General features: G+C 41.5%; 1 protein-coding gene across 17 annotated transcripts in view; it reads right to left on the bottom strand.

Annotated features, from left to right (window-relative positions):
• Window positions 1-1,214: 1,214 nt before the first annotated feature.
• The window catches only part of LOC133347466 (myelin transcription factor 1-like protein), a 277,688-nt gene continuing 257,535 nt past the window's right edge, over window positions 1,215-21,367 (bottom strand). For 10 of the 17 annotated variants that reach the window (XM_061559730.1, XM_061559729.1, XM_061559737.1 and 7 more), the window contains 5 exons: window positions 18,419-18,643; window positions 13,848-13,939; window positions 6,828-6,931; window positions 5,801-5,944; window positions 1,215-4,582 (listed from right to left, as the gene is read on the bottom strand). In XM_061559730.1, the coding sequence (XP_061415714.1) occupies window positions 4,442-4,582; window positions 5,801-5,944; window positions 6,828-6,931; window positions 13,848-13,939; window positions 18,419-18,643 (706 nt within the window). In that variant the 3' untranslated portion in view covers window positions 1,215-4,441. The remainder of the gene's footprint in view (window positions 4,583-5,800; window positions 5,945-6,827; window positions 6,932-13,847; window positions 13,940-18,418; window positions 18,644-21,367) is intronic. The other 7 variants (XM_061559736.1, XM_061559739.1, XM_061559741.1 and 4 more) reach the window with 4 other exon arrangements.

Raw genomic sequence — 21,367 nt, 5'->3', positions numbered from 1 at the left:
ACACGTTCCTGAGCCACAGTTATTCGACCGACAGGCCGCGTGTGGTGGGGTAAAGTGTGAGTGCTCCCACAGCTTCCAGGACGTCTGGCCAGCGTGGAAGAGTAGAACAACGTACCCACGATAGGGGCTTAAATCCTCTAAAGTAGTGGTTCTTGATCTGAGGGTGCAGGCACCCTGTGGGGTGTGAGATGCCCTTTCTTGGAGATGTGTTTTAGAAGGTAAATAATCGAAACACAAATGAAGCAAGGGCACGTAAGTACAACCTATTTGTTTCATCAAACCTAAGTATTTATTCACACCACACATGTTTTTTTACGACTGAGAACCAAAGGAGCGGTAAGGCTCGAGTAAAGCTTAAGAACCACTGCTCTAAAGGCTCCGACCGAGTCTGCACAGCCAATATCATCTGTGCCGGACAATCCTCTACATCTTATTACGGAAGACTGTTGGAGCCCCCAACATTCTCCAGATCCCATCCCGCAGGACTTTGTGATATCCGGAGGTTCCCAACTTCATTTGACGCAGGCATTCATTGAAGGACGACCGATGAGGCTTTCTGTGGGTAGCAATTGCGCCTACATATGTCTTAAGATCGCTGTTTTACTGGGGCTAAAGACATTGCACAACGTTAGATTGTTGAAGCTATGTAATTAACTCGCTGAGCTTAATTTATTTCTAACTCCTGGGAAACGGTATCGATAACCGGATCAATGGCATAAATAACAAGGTTAACCGGTCGGGAGCCAGCCCTCTTTGCTGCACCCAGACATTTATCAGCCTTCCATCATTAGTACAGCCATGTAAGGCTTCAACAAGATTTAGCACAATTTGGTGTCCGCGCAATTCCTATAACGCAGGGATATCCATGAAGATGCTACGGTTCACACGCGGGTAAAGTCTGCGAGTGGGAAGCAACGTCGCTCCCAGTAATCCCAATTGAGTCATTGACGGCGTAATGTATTAGGTTTGGCAACATTGGACCGTCTTCTCCCTGATGGCGAAAGAAAATGGTCCAAGCGTGCCGATGACGCGGGCACACACAAGGGCCTACTCGTCTTGAATGATGTCCAGGGATGTGTGACGTGCAGTCTTAACCAGCGCGCTAACCACTGCACCGCCGCTCCGCACACACCCGCACAATTGGCGTAAGATTTTACATACACCTTCCGCCATGCATGTTGAACAGTGTACAACATGTACGCAACCACATACAATAGTGCCTTCGAGTGACTTTATTAAATTTATCACAATCCACTGATATTGACATTTGGCTGCTTAACTTAACAGCTACAGCAAACATTATGAACGACACTTATGCGACATGAACAAGTGCATTTGTCAACATTAGAATCAAACTGTTTATCAAGTGTAAGGATTTTATATCCCTACTCAATTTTCAATAAATATGGTCCAGTTTCTGTTATAATCCACATATTCTGATGGAATAGGAATGTAACATATATGTTACAGCACTTATTACCAAAAAAATAAACTTTTTTTCACCCAACAATAAATTATGTCTTCACAAAATATCACAGTACCGTACTTTTTTAAAACGTAATTACAAATGGAAAACCCAAAAATGATAAATCTATTTTTTGTAAATTAATTGAGAATGTACAGTTTTACAGATTCGTCTTAAGCCTATTAACATACCAAAATGTATTTTGTTTTTCATCTTATAAGCAAGGAAAATGGGGTCTATGCATAAACTTGTGCTTCAAGGCTGATGCAGAATAAACAAAGCACATTCACTTTTACTTCAAACAAATCAGGCATGCTACAGGTATTGCTTAAGCAGAATCAAAATAAGGGTTCAATAACCCTGCATTATATATACAGATAACCAAAAAAGTTAAATATGGATTCTGAAAATGTGTCCTGTTTCTATTAACGGCCATTATAATTCACATATAAATCCAAAGAGGAGAGGTATTCTGGTAAACTATTTCATTTTGTTGCTTGCAGCAATTGTTTTTACACCTATATTCATATTTTTGTTGGTTATTACCAACATGTCTTCATACAAATACCAAAATGCCTGAGGAAGTTTTTTTTTAAGTACTTTTAAGTAATTTTTTTAAACTCCTCCTGGATGTGAATCTGATGCTATGGGTGCATTGTACAACTTGTCCTTGCAAAACACATATACTGTACATGCAAGGATATTACAACTGTTCTACGTTTGTCATCAACTACATATATGGAATACTCTGTTTAATCGTGTGGTTTAGGTGTCAGGGCGGGTAGTGGTGAGAGGAAGGGGGCAGGGGGGGTACAGGAGAGGGGGGCTGGAGAGTAAGTGGGGGCGGTGTGGTGGGAGACAGTTCAAAATCTGGGGGGGTGGGGTAGGAGAGGGGGGGGGGCGCACACATTGAAAAAGCAAACTACGAAACGGGTCAAGGCACAGGACAAGCACCACACAGAGCACTTTGACAAAGTGTGCTATAGATAAAAAGCGGTAGCAAGCAGCAAGATAGGTCTGGGGAGGGGAGGGGATTAGTAAAATCATCGAGCAAAAACGGGAGTCATACCGAAGGAGCCGTTCAGGCATCGTGGGAAAATAAAGTGCTTAACACATCCTACCTTAGTGCCAATGTCATTCTTTCCAAAAACTACTTACAATTGTTTTATAAACAACATACTGTACTTCAATGTAGATATCATTGCTCTGGTTCCAATACATCAGAAATATAAATAATATAGTAAGAGGCTCCCGAATATAACCCTCAGTTGTGGATGACTTCATGGCATAATACAGAATAATACGGAATTAGCGGGCCCAGTTTCGTGGCTGTACGCGTGGGTCCTTCGCGGAGAAGTGGGGTAGCGAAAATTCTGAACGAACGGATCGATCGTCGGGATCGGTTATTGGCTCGTGTGCTTAACTCACATTAAACGTACTAATTACTCGCATTTTCTCGCCTTTGGTCCACGACGGCCCAAACGATTCAGTTACAACACGTCCGGAATGCACCGACGATGCAGACGCCATGCCGGCTTCTTAGATCCAGCCACAGCCAAATGTTCCCTCAACCGAACCAACGTCACTGTGAACTTGCAATCACTTCCTATACGCGAGCTCGAGAGAAAAACACTTCACAGAAAATATTACCCTTCCGTGACATCGGCAGCGGTGGCTGCCACTCAATAAAATGTCATTTGAAACATTACAAATATAAAATGTTGAATTATATTTTCAAAAAAAAAATTTGCTGGGGATTTTCGGTCATTTTGAAATTTGATTTGCAACATTACCATACATAGAAAACACGTGAATATTTTCAAATTAAGCAAGTGGCATGTCTTATCTGATTCCACAGATAACGAGATTTGTTTAATGGTGCACAAACCGTTTGGAAACATAGACAATAGAGTGAGTTACGTTTTAAACAATGTAATGTGTAAAAATATCTAATTTTTCATTGATTCAAACGTGTTAAAAATTAACATAAGATGTAAAAGTAACACGTACTATATTGTCCATATTTCCACAATTCTCTCTTGCAGATAACAGATCGATCGAAGCGGGCAGGAAAGACCGTGCCATTCTGCTCGTGAAGCCAAACAGGATGCTGTACGTGAACAGCGGGTACAAGGAGAGAAACCCCGACTACAAAATAAGATCCTGGTATGAAACAGGATTATCGTAACACAGATGACTAAAGCATATAAGCGCCATGCTGTTATATGTTTGTCAAAGTAGTGCGATACACTCATTTGTAATCAATATATTCAGTTATTTTCACAATTTTACAGGAACAAAATTCACATTTAAGTGCCATCACCTTACATTTTTACATTATCCACAAATGTAGCTTTCAGAAATGTCAATTGCTAAGCAATATTACAAATAGCAATGTAAAATACTCCCATTCTAAAAAATAGCATTCTATTAAACTTAAATAACAAGTACAACGTCACCCTTTAAATTCACCATTGCAGAGCTAACAAAATACTAGATAACTTTAAAAATTATGTAATGCAGCAAAAATGGCTGGAATGATTATCTTTTAATAAAATTCACTGTTAGATAGGTACCTTGCTTCACAAATATTTGTGATACATCATCATCATCATTATTGTGCATCAGTACATATCGCGATCTCACCTTTAAGTACGTCATTTAAAACCCACGAGAACTCATATATTTCTGCATTTTTTTCAGTGTGTTTATAATACGTGAATGTTTTTTTTTATAATTGAACACACTAGCTGCCAATGTGCAAGCAATATAAAAGCCATTAAATGATGACATTTTAAAAGCCAGCAGCAGGGCCATCCAATACCTAGGATTTTATAAACAGGTCTTACATCATACAGTGAATCAAAGTGCTGTAAAAAGTCACACATTTTAGGAACTTTTTTTTCGAAGGAAAAGAATGAGAACACTTTCAGACATTAATGCAGAAATGGGCCTTCTTTCTTCATTCTATCGGCATTAAACTTGGATACCTTTCACGGCCTGCTTGATGCTATCCAAGAGGTTTTTGTTTTCCGGGTTATGGTAGTGCTCCTGGTTGCTGTATACGTCTGTCAGCTTTGACACGTAGGTGTCAAAATTCTGTTCATTGATCGGATCCTGTGGGTACAACAAAACACAAAAGTATTTCCACAAACGTCGAAACAATGAGTAGAGCACGTTCTTTCACAACTCTGTTGATCCTCTTTGTGGGATACGGGAGTGCAGGTTACCAGCAGCACAGACACTTCAACATTGACCGCAAACCCGGCGTGAGCTCCTCATTGATATGAACATAACGATTCAAAGTGAGTTAACTTGGACTACTTTAGCTGTTATAAGGGCACGGTTCGCTCCGCTAATCTTTCTCCAGCAAGAAGTTGAGACGCATACATTGCTCTGCCTCGCTGCTTCGCTTCACTGGCAGCTCATCTCCGTCTGATACAGTGGCATGCTCGTGCAAGCGCCTTGCACACAAGGACCCGTAACATTTAAAGTCCCACATGTTGCTTGTTAGCATGTCGTATATCTCTGGTGCACGGGGGTAAGGTTTGCACTTTAGTGACTGATTAAAAGGCCCTTCATCGTAGCATTAGATGTGTTATGAAGAAAGGCCATGGTCCTAAACCTATTATATATATTCTCTATTAAGACCACAGTCTTATTGACGAATGAGTTGTTTTGCTTGTTGTCGCTTGTGCACCACTGCTAACATAACATCAACAACAATTTGGATTCTATTATGAACGGTTCCTTTTATAATAGACATTTCAAAAATATGCTGTAGCCACCAACTTGGATTTAGATCCTTAAATGACACGAACATAAAGGCTTATTATAGTTTCCAGAATGGATACGTGAGGAATAGAACCAAAGGCTAAAAACAGCCTCCGTTACATTTTGCTGGCAACATGGAATTGTAATCTGGCGATAATTATCACAGTGAATATGTGTTAATCATTGGATAGTTAATACCTTTTAATAAGCATAAAGGTTTTCTAGATATCAATAAACACATTTTTAAAATATATATTACTTGAGAATACACAGCATCTCGTCACTCAAAGGCTCGATGACGGCCTCTCCGTGCCATGCCGAGCTTTGGGATTGCTTCTTGGCCATACTTCCCCACGCTGGTCAGTGAGCATTGGTCAAATGAGGGGGGAGGATCAGAACTAGTTCAGATATCACTCACCACTGATGTTAGCCATGCCAGGAATCTAGCTCAGGTCTCCGGGTAACCACTGCCCACCCTCCCCCCTCCCACCCATAATGGATCGTGACGCTGTCATTTAACTGGGCAATGTTTCCGGCCAATATTCCGGTTCCTATCCTCACCATGCTGGGAAGACGCACCCCAGACAGACTGCTGATCAGAGTCTGACTCAGGCTGGACAGCTCGCTCAGAAGGGTCTCGCTCTGCCCCTCCATCCGACTGTTTTTCTCTTGCGATGATTTCAGATTGTCCTCGAGACTGGTGATCTGAAAATTAATTTGTCAAACAAAAGAACTGAGAAGGTGTGCAAATGATGACGATTTGCACGTGTTCAGCGCTCACGTGCCGTGTGGCGTATCAAAGCACCTCTCAGCACAATATTTCCTCATTTGTAATGTTACACCTCGTCGTACCTTTTTATAACTCGAAAACGTGAGCCAGGGTTTAACTTTATGGTCCTACATCCTGAAACTGAATATTTTCCAATAAGAAAATTTTCTTAAAGGATGCATTATTTGCCTGAGGGGGCAATATGAAACTTATATTTATTATTTTGAGATCTCTACGGGTGATGGTTGATGCTTTTATGACCTTTAACCTCTACGCTTCTTCTGATTGGTTCATGCTGGGACACGAAGACCAGAAATGCGGCACAGCGAGAACTCGGGCCGATGGTCACCCCCTTCGTTCATTTCACAAATCAAACAACCACGCAGTCAGCCAGAAGCCTCCGACTCCTCTTAACCCAGTACGTATGTATGTTGAACTTCTTTCACACCGTACGTAGCCAACCGCGCTAATCAGAGGTGCGGGGGAAGGGCAACAAACTAAACACAAAAAGCAGTTCTAAAGAAATTAGTTTTAAATCTAGATGATTTAAAATTGCATAGCTCCAATGACTTCCTTATATCGGAAGCGCGTTCCAGACGGCCGCAGAAGCGTATCTGAAATGTCCGCACGATGCGGTGACCATCTTTGTTCGATGGTTAGCCAAACGCCACTGCGAGGATGACCAGAGTTCGCGTGATGACGGTTAATGCACCTTGACGAGATTAGCAATGTATTGTGGTTCATTTGGGGCGAGCACTCTGTGTGCGATGAGTGTGACTCATTGCACACGCCATCAGGGTCCGTGGCCTTGCCCCTCACCTGCGTCCGTAGTTTGATCATCTCCACTTCCACATGCGAGTTGGATTCTCCCAGATCTTTGATTTCCTCGTAAAGGTGCTTGACCTCCTCGTCGTTCTCTATGCCTGCGAGAGACAAAAGAAAAAAGCCACCCAACTTGAAATGTCACGGATTCCAACGGTGGGTAGATTATGCCATGGATTGCATTGTGAAATAATACACACTCAGGTTAATGGCATTTAAGCAGGGCAATTTCACGGTAATTATAATTAACCGTGAATCTCAATGTATCGCATTAACAACATTTTACACCATTTCAGATATACTGATAGTCATCATAACAACCAATTAAATTATTTACAGGAATGACTTGATTTAAATAAAGCTGAAAAGTTGGAGTCAAGCTAAATATGACCAAAACAAAAGTAATGAACCACGACATTACTAAACTAAATAAAACGATTCTTGGAAGGACGCAGTAGGAAAACTTAGAAAAAATATGTAGAGCGAATGTAACGACCGGTGCATATTTACAGCCATGAAATGGCTCAGAAACATGACCAGTGAAACATAAAATCGAGCACAATCTGACAATTAAGCAACAACAAAAACACGCACGGAAAAGTGCACGCTTTGAATTACACTGAATGACACAAAAAGACACTCAATGGCTTAGACATCGACCATTATTAATGAGAGTGGGCCTGGGCAGGACGTATTTACTCGTGTTACTCGTGGAGATGATGGCTGGCTGATAAAGAGAAGATGGCGATGGGATGGCAGCCAGAGGGGGACATGCTCCTGAGAGGACATTCACCACGGAGATGAGGCAATGCAATCAGAAGCGAGATGGATTGTTACATCGCGAGGTCGCGGGAGATGGCAATGGCTTGGGGAGGCCTTCGTCCAGGGGTGATGATGAATACCATCTAGAATGCTTAATATCATCTCCTGGTCGCGCAACAATCATGTTGCTGAGTATGCTGGAGCCGATGGAAATATTTAGAAGTGTACTTATATTCTATATTGGTATACATTAGCTTCTTGATTTATTACAAAATGACAGGAAGCCACCTAGAAGACAATCAAGTCAACCGTGACGTCATTGCAACGTAGTTATGTTCTCTCCCATTGCACAATACAAAGTAGAGAGTATCTGAACATCGGTCACGGCAACTCGTATTCAACGCAACTACCGAATATTGACAAGACACAGAGGGGCCGCACATCACCGTGGCGTTTCGTGGAAGCTGCAACAAGTAAAGAGTGATTAGGTCGGGGCAACATACGGCACGAATCTCTTTTCGTGGTTTCTCATTCAAATAAAGTCAGACTGTTCGAGGCTTTGTCCAGTTTAACACCGTGACATTTACAATTTGCGCTGTGTTATTACGCATTCCGTATAACTTGTCTATGTTAAACAGGCAACACAGAAACATAATCGTATAAACTAGAGCAGGAAACACGAGGAGGTATTGCATGAAGATGAGTTTCACGTACATTTTTATATTTTACGTCAAATCGCGAATAAGGTGCCTTAAGTCTAGCAAGTGCACTCATGTTCGCAAATGCTGCACACGAATAGAACACACTACAACCACGCATCATAATGCAATCACTTTTAGTTTATTAAATATAAAGTCACTCCCACTGTGCTGGATACTCATTTCTGTAGAACTGCTCTTGGTGCTTAGTTTGTTGTCCTTCCCCCGCACCTCCGATTTGCACGGTTGGCTACGTACGGTGTGAAAGAAGTTCAACATACATAGATATACACGTGCCCTACATAGCGTTGATCTAATTGTGCACTATGTACAGATGTCTGACTGCTCAAAGAACATCAACTGTATATACGAAAAGCAGTTGATATGCATGGCGTAGATGTCATGGTGCAGGATATTCCAACTCCCCCTATGGGTGATGTGTACTCTATGTCATAACTAGGGTGCCAGGCGGAGCATTCAGTCCCTGCTTTAGTGATGGTTCCGCACGCAGACTCATTTCACTTTGGAAACTATTCTTTGTTACTCATGGATATTCGGATAAAAATTCCAACATGAAACGTAAAAATAATCAAAAATTGCAAGATTCCAGTCAGAATTTACCAGTACAGATTTTCTCGATGTGTACAATTTCCTGAACTTGCCAGCCAGCTTCTTCTGACAAGCGCAAGCAACAGCAGATAAAGACAGCAGCCAGAGCTTTAAAGGATGTGGTAGCAAAACGCACAACGACAACCACCCAGTGCTTCATGTTGAATTTTGGGTACCCTGAAGTTAATCTGCTCATCTGTCGATAGCAGGACTCTCCCCGAGTTGGAAAGTTAGAGTGTGTGTGAAACAAATATGAGATATACAATGGAAACTGCGCATATTCTCATTCTCACAGTTATTTATTCAACGTTAGATTTAGGCCCTCTGTAATGGCAACGTTCAATATTGGCCTTAATTGGAGTGGTCACTGGGTGACACTGGAGGCAAATGCCAATATCTGGATAATGAGTCTGCACTATTTAGTTAATGGGTCTCACTTGTGACATTTACCAACGAAAATAATATTTCATTCTATCAGTTCAGTCACCAATGGAAATTGCAATAAAAATATATAAATATTATTTGGCCTTAAAGAAATTCCCAATGTGAAGTCTTAATTGCTTGAACCTCCATTTGACTATCAATGTGAGTACTGTGTAGAGACTCGTGCATGGCAAGCACATGAGAAAATACATTCACAGCAAGAATTAATATTCTTAGTTCTTTCGGTAAAGTCACGTAGAAGCGAAATTATAAAATCATAAAAATAAAATTCTCACGACGTTTCGATTGCAACACAAGCAATCATCAGGTGTGAAAACCACAGCAAGAAAATTATGAGAATTTAATTGTTTTATTTTTATTATTGTATTATTTCCCTTCTACGTGACTTCACCGAAAGAACCAAGAATATGAATCCCTGCAGTCACGAAAGCTTTAAAGCAAGAATTAAGTTAAGAGGAAGCATTAAAGGAAGATGAGAGGGATAACAAAGATCCATGATTTTGAAATTGCAATGGCTTGCTTGTGACTGTGCACACATTTGCACGGTAGATAAATGGCGCATTTGTGTTCAGCGCATCCACTTCTCTATAGTTCACGAGGTTCCTCTTCGTGGTGCCTCTTCTGACCTCTTGCTGATCCAACAGTAACCGGTCTTCTCCTTCTGCTCCTCTATTGCTCATCTCTGTAGACGTCTACACTCCTTGTGACTTGTTAGGAGTCTGTGGACCTTTGGTTAAGAGTCACAGGTGTAACGATTACAGGTAACGCCTCTCATCTGCAACCTCATCCCACCACTAAACCATGCATAACAGCAGTTATCTTGTAATAAATCATTAGGCTTCCTACATCATCACCAGCAGCCATGATCTATCCACTGCTTGATGAAGGCTTCTCCATATCTTTACCAACCTTCGTGGGCCTGCAATGCCACAATCCATCTCGTTACTGTGCACGAGCTGATTTGATCGCTCCATCTCCGCGATAGAGTCATCCTCTTGAGCGTTTTCTCTCCGTCGGCTGCCATAGGCTCCCTGCCTGTCTTGTGTGAAATGATTGACATCATGTCTTTCTTTCCGATCCCATGATGAGGAGCAATGTTGCACACAGGTGTCAACACTAAAGGGATGGAATCTTGAGCTAACCTTGCCTTGGATATGAACTCATTATCTTACAACCGTGAGCTCAGCGCCGCACCGAGTGAGCTTTCCCCAACATCCATAATGGGGAAGAATAATGGGCTGCACCAGCAAAAGAGCGGGTCAAAGATCGAGACAACTGGAAGACTAATTCCCCAGGCCATGCTTGCAAATGATAGTCATCCTGGTCTCTTGAGATCTGACCTGGTTAAACACTAAATAAACTTGCATGTAAGGGAATATGATAGCCAACTGAAAATTCTTTCAAATATATTATAGAATTTATAGGACAAATATGCTATAGGCTGATTTTAAATCTCTTGATATTTTCAATGCAAATTTGTTTCTTGGACAATGTAAACACTTTTTGGTCTACCCCGACATTATATACAATTGTAAGATAATTTTTGTAACATTCACTTGAGGATTTAAAATAAAATAAAATAAAAACTTAATTTTTGAGTACTTGATGTTCGATGGAAATATCTCCACTTATTTAAAGTTGGATAAATTGTTAAATAAAACTTAAAGAGAATGCCACGATAGTTTCAGACTATGCGCGACAGATGAAACACAGGCAATCATACGCTCCCTCCTATTACTGTATTGTCCTAAAAGCTCACGTTTAAATGTTTTAAGTAGTAAAGTTTTTCATCAAAAGCCTCACTCACAAATCATTACAATTTGATTCAACTGTTGAAAAGTGCATCTGTCCAATGTATTAGGTAAATCATGATTACTTATTATTGGTTCTATCGGTAAAGTCACGTAAAAAAATAATAATAAAATAATAAAAATCAAACTATAAAAAGACGTTTCGATTGCAACACAAGCAATCACCATCAGGTGTGAAAACCACAGCAAGAAAATTTGAAAAAAAGTGGCGTTTTTTTCTTAACGTTAGTACCACGGACAGCAACTAGCGGTTGGTCAGATGTACGAGTCCATCTATGCTCGGAAAGGAGGAGGGGGGAGAGAAAGAGAATGGAATGCGGTCTGAAAGTCATCGTAAGCGTGAACACAATCAATTAAGACCCGAAATGGTTTATCACATCCTTCCAACGATTGCTAAGCCAGAATCCATCTTTTCGGTTGAAATTGTCTCTGTGTTTGTATGTGGATAGCCTCATGAACTTACCACATCACAAGGTCTAATACAGACTTTTATGAGAGATATTTTTCTGCTTGATGCTCAAGTCTATAAGAATACAACTGTATCTATACTGGTACCCAGAAGCGTGGTTAAATGGGCCCAATGCAGTGCAATTGCGCAGCACTGGTACAACATTATCATAATGTACCAAAAATAAAAAATAAGCGCATACATAATTGCAATGAATCACGTTGAAGTAATTTTATAATTCTATAAATCGTGTTTTTTACAATTAAAAATAATGAAATGCATCGCCAGCCAGACTTTGAACACAAATCCATCAGATCTCAAGGGAGGGCCCATATACTGATCTATACAGAAACATCTGGCTACTTGGCATTAACTCACATATCCCATTATTACTTCAGTAAACATAGGTCATATAAAGTCTCGTAGTTAAAGAGAATTTAAATTATTTTATGGAGGTACTTAACGCATAAATGACCTCTGTATACATTCTGTAAGTGATATGATTCACTCGGAATACAAATTGAGGTTCTAGATTTGAAGCTTTCGTGACTGCAAGGATTCATATTCTTAGGTTTTTTCGGTAAAGTCACGTAGGTAAAACATCAAAATTAATAAAAATAAAATAAAATAAAGATCACGACGTTTCATCAAGATGCAGCTAATCTGGCTGTGACGGTCCCACCTGATGACGGAGACTTGTGTTGCCTCCGAAACGTCGTGATCTTTATTTTATTTTATTTTTATTAATTTTGATGTTTTACCGACGTGACTTTACCGAAAAAACCTAAGAATACAAATTGAGGTTGCATTGGATTGGTCATGATTGACTTCAGACAAAGTCTCAACTGTGCACCGCCATTATTATTAACGTGATTATTGTGCAAGAATAATGACTAAAATATAGAACGTATTAAACAATCCCACTTATGTATAGTAAGAATATATCGTTTTAAAATCACACGTAATAGGTGGCTACTTTAAATTTATATTTTTGAGTGACTAAGTACTAAACATTTACAACTTATTAAATTACTCCATTTTCAGTCACAGAATTGGTTACTGGATGACATAAATATATTTTTACAAGTTAACCCACCCTATGGGTTTCGTACAGGATCAGTAAAAAGGTTATCATATGATTACCTAATGAATACATCAACCTGTAAGCAAGTAAATATTTATACAGGGAGGTAATAATTAAAATAAAATGTTTCCACGTAGAATCACCTAATCGAGGTTGACGCAATAGGTAACCATCATAAATTTTTACACACAAACAAGGAAAGTTGTACTGAGCGTCATGTTTTTCAGGTCACACAAAAGTTAGGTTGACTAAATAAATCTACAGTTCTCGAGGTTTATGTATTTATATTGCTGTGCCGTGATACAAGATGCTACTGGATCCCCATGGTTACATAGTATATTGTGGATATTCGAGACATTAATGCGGAATCATACAAATTTTAGAAATCAAATCAGGGGATGGAAAATTTACCAGCATGGGAATCGGGCTCCGGATTTGAATTTGATTCTAAAACGGTCAAATGTGACAGACCAGGAACAACATTCAGTTGTAATTAATTCCTAATTACAGTACTGTGTTGAGTAGTGCATTAAATAATGACTTACTTTACGAGCGACTTAAGCATGCGTTTAATACTTATGCAATAAAAATAAACTACTTGAAAGATAATTGTTTTTTGGGATTAAAAAATGTACATCTGTCTCCCATTGCCACTACCAAGCCGTCGGTGAGGCATGCACGCTTGGCAGTTGAATAATTGATGTTCGACACCTGGCTGAGCATGCATTTTGATAATGTGAAATCAACGCAAATACAGTGAACAAAAGTAATTATGTATATCTTCAGGGTTTAAAGCATTTTTTATCACCAAATTTCACGTTCGGGCCTACCGTTGCGTATGCTGTAGACGCATTGCGACGTCAAGCTGACACATCTGCTTATCAATCAATGAAATATTTATTTAATGGCACCCTTCTTAAACCAAGGCGCTGCACATAAACTATCAATACAACTTTAAAGCCATGCAAACAGAATAATAACATTCAGGTTAACCTAAAAACCATAAATTTGGCGACGCTACATAAATCTTCGTGTGTATACGCCAGGCTGAACAGGTAACTTTTAAGATTTTTTTTTTTGAAGCGGTGGACGGTCAAAGATAGATTTCCTCCAACCCAGCATGCACCCTCCTGCCACTGGGCTTCGTGGCAGTCAACTCACCATTTGAGGCTCGCAGTTTGATCGTCATCATCTCTTCCCCTGAGAGCTTGGCCTTCTTCATGGCGAAGGTCGCTCTGGGACAACCTGACAGGCTGCCAAGCCCAACCCAGACACACAACATGTGTTCATATTTTCAGGTGCTAGCTTTGGTATAAAGCCATCGAAGCACTAAAGTCAACCAAAGTTATCATTTTTCTTTCCTCTCTGAAAGTGAACTCAAAAAGGCTTGAAAAATTGATTTACAAAAAGTTTATGTGAATTTTACAATACAGGTGACTCTGCGCTAAAATCATTTTAAATGCTTTCATCTCTTGCGGAAATGTACACGTTTGTACCTTGCCTCACGTGTTTTACTTTTTTCCGTTATTTTTTAAATCGTTTTTTGACAACCTAAAATGTTCAACAAAAATTTTTAGAGGGATAGAACAACTGACATTTTTGCCAATGAAGCTGCAAAGTGTGCATGGCGCGAGTGCCGTTAAGACTGCCATGGGCGTTTGAACGCAATCCTCCACCCCGCACACAGCTCTGGCTAGAATTAAGCTCTTCTATTCGGAAAAAAAAAATGTTCAACAGCACTAAATTCAGTGCATTCATATTTTTACAAGACAGTTATTAAGTCCACCAGCCATCACCTCTTCTAGCAACATGTCAAGCTCACTTACCTTCCTCAAAAAGTCAACATGTATGTCTCTGATTTGTGTTTGATCTCTTATTTCTGTCTCAGTGAAATCCCAAGCATGCACCTCTCCATGCTTCTTCGCACACTTTTGAACGCTTGTTCCATTTTCTCTGTCAGTGTTTCTTTATTTTAAAAGAACGTATCATGTGCATGTAACCGCTAATGTGTACCATCAATCTACAATTCTCTCATCTCTTTCATTTCACTAATCTGCATTTATTTATGCCTCAGTAAGCAATTTCTCTCCGTGGGCCATACAGGTCAGCGCTCAGTAGGCCTCTGTAAGAGCCCCTTGTAGGCCAGACGTGACCCACAGGCCACCGTGCAGTGGAACAGGAGAGACTGGCATGCAACGCGGTTAAAGTGAAGGTGATTCTGAGAAGCATAAATCCAAGCACCTTCCAGTGATTGTAGTCATGCGCAAATGAGATGTTTTAACAATATTTCGAGATTAAAATGTGGCCGCCTTAATTAGCATTAATTTAATAGAAAAAGGGGTGCTCTTTTTTGCATGTAGTAATATTATTCTTTAAAAACAAATCACAGCGGTGAGTGGATAAACCAGGGCTGTCCCAACTACTCCCTGGGGATACATTTATATGGCTCGTGGCATCACTAACTTTTCACCAACCGTAAGCACTTGCTCTATATCAAATGTTCGCTGTATATTCTCAAATATCTCCTCTTGCCACATTGTTTTACATCTCTCGCATATCTCACACTCATATTTAGATAACACCACCCTCAGATTGCTCTTGTGAATACATCTCCCATCCATCTCGTATCTCTCTGCTGAATACAGCACATCTACCTCTGAGATCTCAGCATTGATATTTTGTTGTGCTGTATTAAAATACATTGCAGACTTGAGCACTGCATTATTACACAGGGATCCAAACCTCTTACAGTAGCTAACAGTTGTCATGCATTAAATATAGTCGAATCTATGCTGATATCCAGAATGATCTGGAAATCATAATTTTCGAATTTGGGCCTCAAAAAATGGCCTGGATGTTGATTGGTATCCCATATGTGGCAGCGTCAAGGGTCAGGCCTAGAGTTCTACGTTGCTTGTCTCTGGCTCTGCAATTAAAACTATACAATAGCCATTGATGAACTAAGTAATATGCTTCGTGTGGAGTTTGATGTGAAGACCAATAGGAAAAAGCCAAAGAAAAATGCCAGTTACTAGTTTAATATATGCTGCGAATTTGAACATATTTGTTGGGGGGAAAACCCCACTCCTGTTACTTAATACAACATAGCAACTGCAGTATATTGCGCTCAATGTAGAACAAAAAAAGCAGGAAAACTCTGCTAAACGTTGTCTGCAATTGCCAAGTTTGGCATTATAAGTCTTCTCACTAACATTTCTGCAAATTAGAATACAGTGCCACACTGCACCAGCGGGGTGACACAATGAGGAGGTACAGTCTGACTTTGTAGAAATGAGAAACCAGGGAGAAGGAGAAAACAGATTCGTGCATAGAGCACCATACATGACAAACACCACGAGCAACGCCACACACTTTCCCATGTCCACCGAACGTATCAAAATGTACTTTGTTATTCTTTGAATGCATGGATTTCAAAATGGACTTCTCATACCTGTCAACCCCTTATCAGTGCCTCCCTTATTACAGGCCAATTCAGACCTTATTGGTCACCCCGTGCCCTTATAAATATCAACAGTCATCCTACATAAGAGAAAAACTAAATCAAATAGACAAACATTTTTGTTCACTCAATTTCCCTGTACAAGAATACGGCTAACCCGATTGGGTTGACAGGAATGAGTTCTGTATAGTCTGACTGAGACTGTGCAAGAAGGAACACTGCTAAACTCAAATAACCCTTCGCTTGAAATAAGCGTTGTCTTCCGGGTACTGTGCTGTTGATTTATATTAAAAGGAGATGCAGGTCCTGTACGTTTACACCAATAAAGTAACACGACTTTAATTGACAGGGGATCTACATTTATTCTCATTATCAGTGCTTCCCAACCTAAAAACATATTTGTATGGTGGGTCTTTAAATCAAATATTATCAAAACTAAATTATTATTTTATTTTACCAGGTAAGGCCCACTGAGCTATAGAGCTCTTTTTCAGAAGCGACTTGGCCACAATTTGATAGCTCAACCAAGTGGCTTATCACGGAAATGTATAGCAGCCAAATAATCTAAGCGCATTTTTCTAAATGTGGAGGGAAAAACCGGAGGACCCGGAGAAAAATCCACGCGACCACGGGGAGAACATGCAAACTCCAAATATACAGGCGTCAGAGTCAGGATTGAACCCACGACCTCCTGTATACCAGGCAAAGGAGTTAACATCTCGCCACCGTATCATGACCACGATGACGTTCATGCCATGTCTGTCGTAGCTGTTGCGAACTTCACCATCAACCGTAAACATGCAGAGATCCCCATTATCAAAAATAAAAGTGGGTAACATCACCAAGATTCATGGTGCATTACGTTTCCCCTGCATCTCTGTAGGAGATACGAGGCAAACGCTGCTCTTAGGTTGTGAGTTGAAGAATTCCCCAAAGGTCCTACGATTGAGATATTTATTGTGGGGCTACCCCCAAATAAAACTAACTAAATTGGAGAAAGTTGTCCCAATGCACAGGTCATGGTGCCAGTGGCTGAGCACTGGTATCACCTGAAGCACCACATCTCTGCTCACCTTGTCTCCAACGAGGGAAGTGAAGTGTGTGGAGGTTTACTCTGATGATGATGATGATAATACTTGTAATCAAGTCAGGGTGCTGTTGTGATACAGCATGAGCTGCCCTATGGGCGCCACGCTACGGGGAAACACAGACTGCAGAGGATCCTAGGGTGATGCCTCATTTACAAACGTTTGTGTTTGTGGCCATGTCCTTCCATTCAGTCGATGGACAGGAAAATGGATTTCTCAATTAGCAATGAGAGGATAATGAGCTAAAGGTAATATTCACTTGTAGGTTCAGACATATTATTGGGATATGCCTGTACACACATACATAGTTGTAGGGCTGGAAGAGACGATATTTAAATTTACTGTCCACCACAAATGGTTGTTGTCTCTTGTGGGACATTTCCATCACACTGTTGATTTACTATATTACGATTTCACCTGAGTTGGATGGATGGTAAAGTAGGGTTCAGAATTATGTTTTTCAATGCGCTTCAAACGTGTCACTCGACCCTGCCAACTCTAATTTAAGTACTTAAGTTATCTCATACACCTGACCAATAGAATTTGCACCAAACAAATGCATATCGAGATAACATATCGTCTACTAAAGCAGCCGGTACGTGCTTGTCTCATAAAGCATTGCTCGGAAACCGTGGTGAGTACGGTAAAAGCTCTCAAAGCCAGACTCGGGTGACCCGGAATTTAGAGTATGCTAGAAAAGGTACGAAAAAATAAAAACGAAATGAAGGGTAAACATTTTTAAATACTCTAGCCGCGATACTATCTTGCACTAATTAAGTTGTGCGAGGTAGCATATGGTATTTTGCGGTCGGTAACTAATTGTGTGTATAAGTTAGTTACAGCGTACTTAATTTATGAATAAAATTTTCAGAAACAAGCGTCAGGTCGCGACCAGCAGAGCGCGTGGCGGGCTGCGTGGCAGGTGACCTCGTGGCAACTCTGCGCTAGCTCCTTTTTTTCTACTTTTATTTTCGTGACCGAATCTCTGTCGTTTCAACAGCGATCTCGCCAAGATTGTCTACGGTCACATCTTACTTAACCCATCACTTCGGCGAAGTCTACAATCACGAATAGTTATTGTCACAATCAGCACACGCCAAAAAAGTCCCATGCTAAATACACCCGAGAAAGCACAGTGACGTTGCTCCCAAAGCCTCGTAACTTACAGATGAAGCCAAACTTACCTGCGGTGGGTGAGAAAGCTGCCGTAGGCATGGCCTGATCCGTCGCATCCCGGCGTGGGGCAGGAGACGCCATCTCCCTTGCTGGCCTTCCAAGGGACCACTTGCGGCCCGCTGAGAAAGCGTTCGTGCTGGCGCTTGGTGGCGATGGGACATCCGGAGGCACTGCGGTGCGACACGTACTTGCCTGTCACATGGCCCTGCCCATCGCAGCCCGGCACAGGGCACCTGCAAGGAAGCATCGTGGAATGCGCGTACACGTTACTAAATACCCTCCCCACGGAAGATCCGTCCGCTGATTTTTTTTTTGGACAGCTTTCAAATTTTTCTTTTTGAAAATGTTTAATTGGAGATGTTTTCGTCCACGACTGTCCACCGGTGTAATGGTGGGCACACCGAGGATTGCACTCCAGAAGTCGCCGGTCTGGTTCAATCGCCCCGTGCAGGCGTTTGAAATAATGGTCAAGTTCCTGAAACTCACCCCATCTCGGTCCTGCCAGCAGCAGTTTAAATGGGTTGGTCTTCAACAGTTATTCATTGATTGACAGGTCTCGCTTGGTGGGGTAAAGTGTGGGTACTCACACCTCTTCCAACACGTCTGGTCAACGTGGAAGATTAGGCCAAATGCCTTCTGGAGGGGCTCTAGGAGTTGATTTTTAGGTGGGTATCCAGTTTACGCGATTCATGTCCCACTGGCCATCAACGTGCGCATGAGGAAAAGTGGCAATGCAGTGCTGAGTGGGATATTTCTATCACCATATAGCATGCAAGCACCGAAAACTGTTTGTCAAACATATTGTGTACAGTTTACAAGTGCATTTTGGTGTTATTCCACAAGGCGAATTAATTAGGTCAGGGATATGACCAATGGATTTTGCCCGAGCGTCACGACAAGATGGCATAACTAACCCCCCTCCCCACGGTCAGGGCATCAACCATAGCGGTCTCAGTTTGTCCCCATCGCACGGCTCCAAACTGAACATAATTGTTCTGCAAAATACAGAGTGAGCCGGCAAGGTGTTGAATGCATCTACACCGTGTGGAATCACTAAGCGTGCTGCCAGGCCTGCTCTGTGAACAGCCGAGGTGGCTCGGTGAGCTACGAAGTGGGAGCTCCTCAGTGCTCCGTGAATACACAGTCCATAGAGGCCAAGGCCACTGTCAAGTGGGCATCATGGGCCATTCCATTTAACTCAACATCCAGCCACACTCTTATTATAACCCACCAGCTGGTCTTCATCTTAGTCACCAACCTCGATGTGACATCTCCAATTTCCTGTCTCAAACATCTGCTCTCATCCATTCTGCAGACATTACCCATCCACTGTAACCTGCTCACGATTATGTTCACACTACATTATTGCCGATTTATGTGCCGAACTTTCAAGTCACCTGTGTTATCCGGCCATGACATTCCTAGTGTCCTCCATGTGTATCGACATTCAAAGGGCCAGCGTCCTTTTCCAGTTGCTTTGTGAAGGTACCACTCTCCCACCCGTGCAGAATCACAGTAGTGACTCCTGGCTCATACACCCGTCTCCTAATCAACAAGTTGATCTCCCAGCTCCTCATCCAAAGTGAACAATGTTGTTCATCACAACCATGTCCTAAATTAAGACTTCTATTCCTCTTATTCCCCCAAACCCGCGTGCATTATCTACAATAACATTCATCAGTAATTGTAACAATATTGCCTTTATAAACAAGTTCTCTTCCACTTATCAATTTCTCCTGGCACCTATGATACATCTGGGGCTAAATCAAGGTAATAAGAGAAGGCTTTGCGTTGGTGCGGAGGGCAAGAGGCGGTGGCTACAGTGACATGAGAAGGGAATGTGATCCGGTGTATTGGTGCAGTGATAAGCGTTCAAGTGGCATTGCGGATTATGTGTAGTTTGGAAGAACGTAATCAACCAGGTGGGTGTTGACTGTTGTGTTGGTCGACTCTCTGTGTTGTATTGCAATATATTTCCAAGTTTACTATGTTTTTTTCTCATTCATTTGTACCTGATGATGGTTGCTTGTGTTGCAATCGAAACGTCGTATTCTATTATTATTTAATTTAATTTATTTCTACGTGACTTTACCGAAAGAACCAAAGAGTAATTCCTGGAGTCACGAAAGCTTCGAATCTAGTTTGTAGTTTGTAAGTTAGGAAATTGGGATATTCATAGATGAAAGCATTAGTGGATTAAAGACGAGAGATAGTGAAGGCAAAAATGCAGAATATCGATGTTGTAAATGTGTATCCAGGATGTCTGTCTCCATGAGTTGAGAGATGCTGGGCAGCAAGATGAACTCTGGATCGATGGTGGTGATCATTAGTGTTCTTCTGGACATACACGGCAACAACTTAAGTAACAGAAGGAACAGACGAAGAGCCAGGACAACAGAGTTAGCCGAGACTCATCCCAGCAAATGATCCTAGCAATTTTCATTATAGCAACAACGTGCACTCTATGCCCTGCAGTGGATGTACAATAACCCCCTAGGGATCACTGATTAGCAAAGTGTCATGTGTGCTGCTCAATGGGAGCTCTCTCCTCCTTCTCCTGCCCTGTGTGCGCTGCTTGGAACTCCCTCCTCTTGGCTCTCATCACTGTGGACGCCACCTCACTTGCCCCCCCCCACCCCTTTGACCCCTCCTCCACTTTAACCCTCCTCCCCCCGTTGAACCCCCCTACCTTTCACACCCCTCCCCTTTGACCCCCTCCCCCCTTTGACCCCCCTCCCCTTTGACCCCCCCCCCCTTTAACCCCCCTCCTCCTCTTTGACCCCCCTCCTCTTTCTGGCAAAAAAAAGGACGTCATCTTCCTTCTGAGCTTGAAGGCTGTTTACTTTCTCACGTTCCCCCCCCCCCCGTGAATATTCCCACCGTATATAATTAATCGTTGTCTCGATATATTTGTTGTTAATATCCACAATTCCCTTTTTCAGCTCATACATGTTTTT

The sequence above is a fragment of the Lethenteron reissneri genome, chromosome 26, assembly GCF_015708825.2.
Source record: "Lethenteron reissneri isolate LAM-NWPU_2019-01 chromosome 26, ASM1570882v1, whole genome shotgun sequence".
NCBI lineage: Eukaryota > Metazoa > Chordata > Hyperoartia > Petromyzontiformes > Petromyzontidae > Lethenteron > Lethenteron reissneri.
The sequence above is the reverse complement of the archived record's forward strand: the minus strand, read 5'-3'. Positions and strand labels throughout refer to the sequence as shown.